The sequence below is a fragment of the Pungitius pungitius genome, chromosome 14, assembly GCF_949316345.1.
Source record: "Pungitius pungitius chromosome 14, fPunPun2.1, whole genome shotgun sequence".
Lineage (NCBI taxonomy): Eukaryota > Metazoa > Chordata > Actinopteri > Perciformes > Gasterosteidae > Pungitius > Pungitius pungitius.
Window position 1 is genome coordinate 6,422,598 of NC_084913.1, and position 7,506 is coordinate 6,430,103.

General features: G+C 46.2%; 1 protein-coding gene across 1 annotated transcript; it reads right to left on the reverse strand.

Moving 5' to 3' along the window:
* Positions 1–4,516: 4,516 nt before the first annotated feature.
* arf6b (ADP-ribosylation factor 6b) lies at positions 4,517–7,145 on the reverse strand. The gene is made up of 2 exons (XM_037486470.2): positions 6,997–7,145; positions 4,517–6,732 (listed from the first exon to the last, which is right to left on the reverse strand). The coding sequence occupies exon 2, from the start codon at positions 6,080–6,082 to the stop codon at positions 5,555–5,557; it is 528 nt and encodes a 175-aa protein (XP_037342367.1). The 5' UTR covers positions 6,083–6,732; positions 6,997–7,145; the 3' UTR covers positions 4,517–5,554.
* Between the last annotated feature and the right edge of the window lie 361 nt (positions 7,146–7,506).

The window sequence follows — 7,506 nt, forward strand, 5'->3', positions numbered from 1 at the left end:
GTTTATTGGCAGATTAGACGCGAGCGCCACTGTTTCCACCTCCTGTCCACAGGATCAGTCGAATCATTTAGAATGTATTTTCCAGTCTGTGTTAACCCCATGTAATGTGTATATAATGTAGTCATAATCTTCTTGTGACTAATTAGGCCGTCACTACGGGGGGATCGGGGAGGTTCTGAGTAAATGAGGCCAGCCCACGGTGTCGTTGCTCTGTTATCATCTACATGTAACAGTTGGTTTCCAGTGACCATAACGACTCAGCACTGAACATGTGGCGTAGAAGCTGCATGAAACCGAGACAGAATGGGGGCATGGTCTGCCAACAGATGGTGCTATGAGAAGAAATAACTTTTACCTGCAGGAAGAACAAACACAGTTCCAAGTCCTCGCATATAGGCCACACAGTGCGCTAAACGCGGGCCGATTATTGATTAACGCTCTGTCCTGTCTCGTGTGTGCGGTCTGCACTTTCCACACGCAACAAACAAGGTTTAAAAAAAACATCAGGGTAAAGTGCAGGTAACCCCCCCCCCCCCTCCCTCCCTCCCCTCCCACCCACCCACTGTTTTTGTGGGAGGAGTGCAGCTCCCCCTCAACACCAGACGGGCGGAGGGGAGCCCGACTCGGTGCAGCCTGTGTGGTGTGCACCACTGTGCTGCATCGCAGCCAAGTGACACAGAAGATCCTTTGTGTCACCGTCATCATGATGCCTGGAGCCGAGAGACGCCGTTCCAGAAAGGAAGACTTATTTTCTCGCCAATTATTCGGGAGGGGCTCAAGAATAGACATCAAACTGGGCTGATTAAAAATAGAACAGGGCTGCAGCAATTTGGGACTCCTCTGATCGTGCAAAGGTGTCCACTTTCCCCTTTTTCTCTTCATGCTACACGTAATGCTTCCCTTTAGGACAGAGCATGTGACCACAGCTCTTTAGCTCTCATATCAAGATGCCACGATGCAGAACAACCATTTTATAGAAACACAATGCTGAGTAAACCCCCCCCCCCCTCACCCCTGCAGGGGAACAGTAGGAAGGCGGGGAGGGGGGGGGGCTGTTAAGACAGCTGTGCTGCAGTTGAGAGGGGGCACAAATCCAGTCCTGTGAGAAGGAGAAAAAGAAGGGCCCTTTGCTCCATTGCTGTGATTACAGGCCCCATATTAGCACCATACCACACAGCACGGATTGTCCATGTCGAAATTAAAAGTGCTGATCACAACAAGCCTGTCGGTGTGTGGGGGCTGAGAGTGAATACACGCGGCCGGTTGCATGCTGCCGATGGTTGATTGACGGCTCTCTGTAGTCACTGCATACTTTGGGATGAAAGGCATCCTGTGCGGACTGAGGAAGATGTGTCAATCCAATTTCCAGATGCCACGTGGCAAAGGTCAGATCATGCGTTTGCGTACTGTATAACGAAGAAGAACCTCAAGAAAAACAGCCAGTTGATTTCATTTAGCTTCAGAAATAGATGCACCAGGGTTTCTAATCGGCCATAATCCGCCCAGCACTGCTTACATCTGAAGGTTGTTAACACTCTGCTATGATCCTCTTTGCTCTGTGTGTGTGTTACAGCTGGGAAAACACAGCAGAGAGAAATCTGGTTCACACTCACACAGCTGGTGGAATCCTCAAGAGGAGGCGTGCGGATAACTTTTAGTTTTCACATAATGGAATATAAATAGAAGGCCTGAGGCTTGAAAAAAAAAAAAAAGTAATGTTTGTAAGTGGATAAAACATGATCATGGGCCAGTTAGACTCTACAAACAAGCCTGCAGGGTTAGTGGCTTAAATAATTTAGTTTCTGCTTGTGTAAATTCTCCATCTATCCATTTACAAAAACTCGTGGACCACCAGCAGTTCGTATAGTCGTCATACAATCGTATCGTTCTCTGAATTTGTCATTTCACCACAGCATGTGACCTTCAGTTGCAGATATGAATGGAATGTACGTTGGACCAAAGCCCAGAGTGCACCTTGGACTCCTCAACCTCACATTTTCCACCTCACTCCGCTGGGCTATACCACAGCACGTCTCTCTTTGATTGTTTCCAAAGTGAAAACCTGCACCCCGCTCACCTGCAATGACACCAACTAAAGTACCTCCTAGAATATAAAACAACAAAAAGAATGCACGCGTAAAGGCAACCAGGGGCCTGCATGCAGCACGCCATTCGAAGAGTGCTAACCTCAGCAAGAAACCCCAAACATCTTTACGCCACTTCCGGGTTTGTTTTTACACTTCATGACGCAACACCTCAGGGGAAAAAAGGCTACTGGAGGCACAGAGAACGTAACCGATGTTTCAGTGTCCTTGAGGATGAGCAGACATTGAACAACGCCGCCCCCCCCCCCCGCCTTTGTGAGCTGTGGCTTGAAGTAGGTGTTCCCTGCGACGCAAATAAACTGCTTTAATAACAATGTGTTGGCCAACGTGTCTCAAATCCTACAGTTTCTCATCCAGCTGGCTGTGTCTGTTGAACTGGAGGCCCGAAATTGCATTGCATCAGTGCTACCTGCGCAAATGTTACACCGCGGGGGGGGCGCGTTATGAAGGGAAGTGAAGACACCGAGGAACACTAACCACACCCTAGAAAACCACAAACATGGTGCTGCTTTTAGAAGCTATAAAACCATTCACTTCAGTGAGTCATAGCTGTTTTTAATCTTTGTCAAGTTGACGCAAATGACACCTCGCCCCGTCCAAAGGGGGAGGGGGAGGTGAGTTCTCATAGTGCAGGTCTGTGCTCACAGAGAGCCGGGTCTCTTTCGGTTTCCTCCCCACTCTTCCTCTTTTCATGTAGAATAAGAGGAACCGAAGGGGAACTTGCAGCGCGACCAGAACGTTACGATACCGAAAACGCCAAGCCACACTGGCAAAGATCTCATCAGGCCGTGGTCATAGGAACTTCCCCAACAAATAGGCTTTGGGGCCTGAGAAAAGTCTGTCATAGACATGCCCATACAAAGCACTGGAGGTTTTTAAGTCATTTCATTTGTCTACTGTTTGAATGATGTGAAATAGTCAGTTTCCATCGGTGAGATGCTAAAGGGAAACGTGGCGGTGCCGTAGGGGACACACTTTTAAGTCGACCCCTACACATGCAGTTCGGCCGGTGTAAGCGGGAGGAATGAAGCCCATTATACCAGCTTTCCTCTATGACCTCTCCTCTAAGAAGGTGTCTGGAAATCCAGCCAATCACAGAGGGAGCTGCCATAAAGTCTCATCTTTACATCAGGGGGGAGGTCATAAAGCCTTGCTTACAGTTCCTGTCTTGGCCCCAGGGGACCCCAGTGTTACCAATGAAGCTGTGAGAATCATATGGTTGTAATGAAGTGGAGGGAACCAAAGAGACCATTACAGCCCAGTTAAACTGCAACGTCGGCATCTAATGGAGGCCCGAGACCGAGACCGGAAACAGAAAGCACGTATTTGCAAATGGATCCTTTCTGCACGCGCAGTTTTCGTTGCAGATTATTTAGATTCTAGACCCTTCATTCTAATGGGGAAGTATTTAAATCACAGCTGCAGTGCTGTGTGAGTCGTGTGGAACATCTCAGCTTCCTGTCTCTGTCACCTGACCCCGTGTGACGGAAACCTCCGTGGTGCTAAAGCAAACATCCTGAGGCCTCTACAGCGACGCGCTAAGCACCAGCGCCGCCAGCCGCCATGATCAAACAGCCAATCGCTCGCAGACGCAGACCTGTGTGTGTAGGATAGAGCGCACAATGTGACAGTGTGCATTCTCTTCCTCCAAATGCAAAACGAAAATAAATGCAGACTCTGTGCTTTTTGAGCAGCGTACAGTGGGCCTCATGTTCCTAACATGTTGGAACGCACGCACATTGTGGGTACGTGGAGGGAAGGCCACAAATAGTTGCGAGTGGCTCCCATGTTTAAAACGCTGCAATAAATGCTCTCATTAGCCACCGGCATCTGCTCATCGCTAACTCACAACTCGGATGTTTATCCTGTTGACATTTCTCAAACACCAGCTCTGCATTAAGGGAACCTTGGACACACATCATTGCCGCTGAATGAGAACCACCCTTCTTGTCCCAACCAAAAGCAAAAATCAGGAAGTTACGGCCGACAGCTCAGCATCGACTCAGCGATGCCTCGCAACCAACAGGCAATATTCAAAAACAATTTGGCTGTGTTGCTCCACCACACCATGCCAACTATCGTGTGGTTCTGTTGTTGTGCCCAAAAGACCAGCAGTCGGACTTCCTGTTTTGTGCCCCCTCCCAGTTACTGGCAAGGGAACTTAGGCCAACCACTTATTGTGGGTGGACATAAATCCTCTATGAGGAATCTGCCCAATGGCACTAAAACAAAGACTTTAACAACTCGGACGTCTACTTTTAACTATGCGCATTCTTTTTAATGTTGCGTGCATATATTAAACTTAATTTGCTTAAATTAATAAAACTTTTGGCCGTCCTAAAAAAAAAGTTTGAACACTCACAGGCCTTTAAGTTCCTCTACTCTTTAGAAAAAAAACCAAATAGACATAACAGATTTAAAATCACTTTTTTAATAAGACATTACAATGACATTGTTCTGTACATGGTTCCCCCCCAGTCAAAATAAGAGTAAGAGCTGCACCCCTGGGTGTCTTCAACATGTCCACAGTGACCAGCTCCCTCTGACTGCACGACAGATGGACTGATGTAGGGTTACTGTACTTTCGTACTCATGCTACAGATATAGGCTATCATATAATGTCCCAATGCTGACACTAATCAACTGTGGTATCAGGTTAAGAGGCGCGCAGAGCTGAATGACATTCCTTTGGACAGATTGAGTCAACTTACGTGTTACCCAAAAATCAAAATGCATCCCAACAAGCATGTTTAAGTTACCAGAGGCCTATTTGATTCAGCACAATTAAGTATCAAGACATGACACTGAATAGGTCAATTGGTAAATTATATAACCCACCAAGGGGAATTGAGATGGGTATCACATGTCTCGAGTAGTTTTTTGTTTCTCTGATGTGAAGACTGATGACACTGAGTTGTAAGCAATGGTGTTTATTTTTTGTTTTTCCCTTGCAGCATTCAATATCATTAAGAAATATTTTTCATCACAGTACTGCGTTCAAACAGATGTCAAAGTCCTTCAAGTATACTGTGACATTAAAGATCTCACCTCAAGAAAAATAAAAAGATCCAAGTTCAATGCAACAGAGACTGAAGAACCTTGAATAAAGTTTTTGTCCAAGAATCAAGACAAAAGCTTCATCAGGAAGAAAAAAAAATCATACAAACAGGGCAAAGAAGAGGCAAAGGCGGTGTTCTTGCTGGCTTTAACATTAGGGCCAATTATTCATCACGCTAAACCCAAGGAAATTAATGTGATACAGGTCTGCTACAGAGCACAAGCAAACTTTAAGCCAGCAAACCAAGTTAAAGATAAATTAGTCGTGGGGTAAACGTAGTATTCAAAATAAATGGGAGATAATCAACTTCTTAACCATATTCATTTCGAGAAGTTATTTGTTACTTGCAACGGTATTATAGTTTTGACCTAAAACAGTCAGCACTCAATCATTAAGATTTGTAATTCGAGGTTAGCCATGTCAAGCCCTCATAGAGTCCATCGCCTGTGGTCGCACAGGAGGGCTGAACATACCAATTCCTATCTCGGATGCGGGTCAGGCCGAGCTTCTCCTGGATCTCGTGTGGCTTCATGGCGTCCGGAAGGTCTTGCTTATTGGCGAATATCAAGATGATGGCATCGCGCATCTCCCGGTCATTAATGATGCGGTGGAGTTCCTGCCTCGCCTCGTCGATGCGATCCCTGTCCGCGCAATCCACCACGAAGATTAACCCCTGGGTGCCCGTGTAGTAGTGTCGCCACAGGGGGCGAATCTTATCTTGCCCCCCGACATCCCAGACGTTGAACTTGACATTTTTGTAGGTGACAGTCTCCACGTTGAAGCCCACTGTGGGGATGGTGGTGACGGACTGTCCGAGTTTCAGTTTGTAAAGGATTGTCGTCTTTCCCGCAGCGTCAAGTCCGAGCATTAATATTCTCATCTCCTTGTTGCCGAATATTTTAGACAGCACTTTCCCCATTTTGAACTCTTGTGCATAAATACTTCGATCCTAACCAGAAAAAAAAGTCTGATACCTTTGCTGATGATTATTCACTTTTTATAGCTTCCGCTTAATGGGCTTACTTCTGGAAACATGTCTCAGCGAAGAGCATTTGAGGGAGAATCGAAAAGTCAAAAAAGTACACTCATGTTAAAACCCTAACAAATAGTACCAAATGGCTTTTTACTCGTGCCTACGGTGAAGTTACGATCAAAGCATAAGACGGTTTGAAGGCCCTACACACAACATGGCATGGTTCGACTAAGAACTTGGCACCAGCTGTTGCAGGACGTTCATTTTGTTGCCAAAAACAAAACAAAAAAATCAACCTAAGGCTGTGTGACCAAGACAGGCCGAGGCGATTAAAATGTGCAGAGAGCAGACACCGCAGGTCGGCAAGGCCGTGCGCAGGCCGCGGTACTTGTGAGTTCCGTCTGGCGTCCGGTCCTCCACATCGGGTGCGCCCTTGTTCTCTTCACCGCTACCGGAGGAGAAAAAGCAGCTTTCGGCGGCTAGTCCATAAAGCGTCGCGCCGGGTAACTTCACCCTCGCTGCTGGAGTCTTTGAAAGAAATCCTCGGTGACTCAGCGACACTTATATCCACTCATGCGAGTCCACTTCTTATCTTCCTAGAAGAAGAAAAAAAAAAGGAGAGATTTAGGAGGAGGGTCAGGCATGCCAAATTAGCAGGGTCTGGCTCATGGCTGCTGAAGAGGGCTAGTAAGCTAACATTAGCTAGCTTGTAGCCCAGCCAGCTAGCCTAAGGCTAACTAGATAACGGTACTTAGCTGTCGCAAGCTAATAATATCCAGATACAAAATATATGCGAAGGAAACGACACGTTCGACTCGGACCCCCACCCGAGTTAAACGTGGAAATAAAAAGCAGTTTACCTCCTATCGCTCCCTCCTGTCTGGATAAATACACCCAGCTCTCGTCTTTCTCCTTTAAGTCGAGCTGGTCGCAGTGCTGCTACACCGGAAAGGTGTGGAGCTGCATTAACCGCCACTTCCTCCCCTCGACTTCATTCAGCTCATCCAACGGCTGCCGCCTCGTACCACTCACAATACCGAGCAAGAACAATGAACTAAACCGTTATATGCCATTTATGTAATATTGTATATGTAATATGGTATATGTATTTTATATATGTATGCACACTATGTATCCGGTTACATGTTAACGTAGGTAACGATAGGATTTTGTTTTAAACGGTGCCCGCTTAAGACTTTACTGACTTATTTGGGGTTTCTTTTAAGTAAATACATTAAATATGAAACTATTAGAAATAACATAACATTATTGCTTGTGGCATTAGTTAGGTTTCAATATATAATATCGTCTGATTAGAGTGAATCTATTCGTGTGAAGGATAACACCACCCCCTGGTGGCCATTACAGGC

Bases quoted from the DNA above. Each gene is read 5' to 3' on its own strand.
- arf6b (XM_037486470.2), bottom strand. From the start codon at position 6,082: ATGGGGAAAGTGCTGTCTAAAATATTCGGCAACAAGGAGATGAGAATA.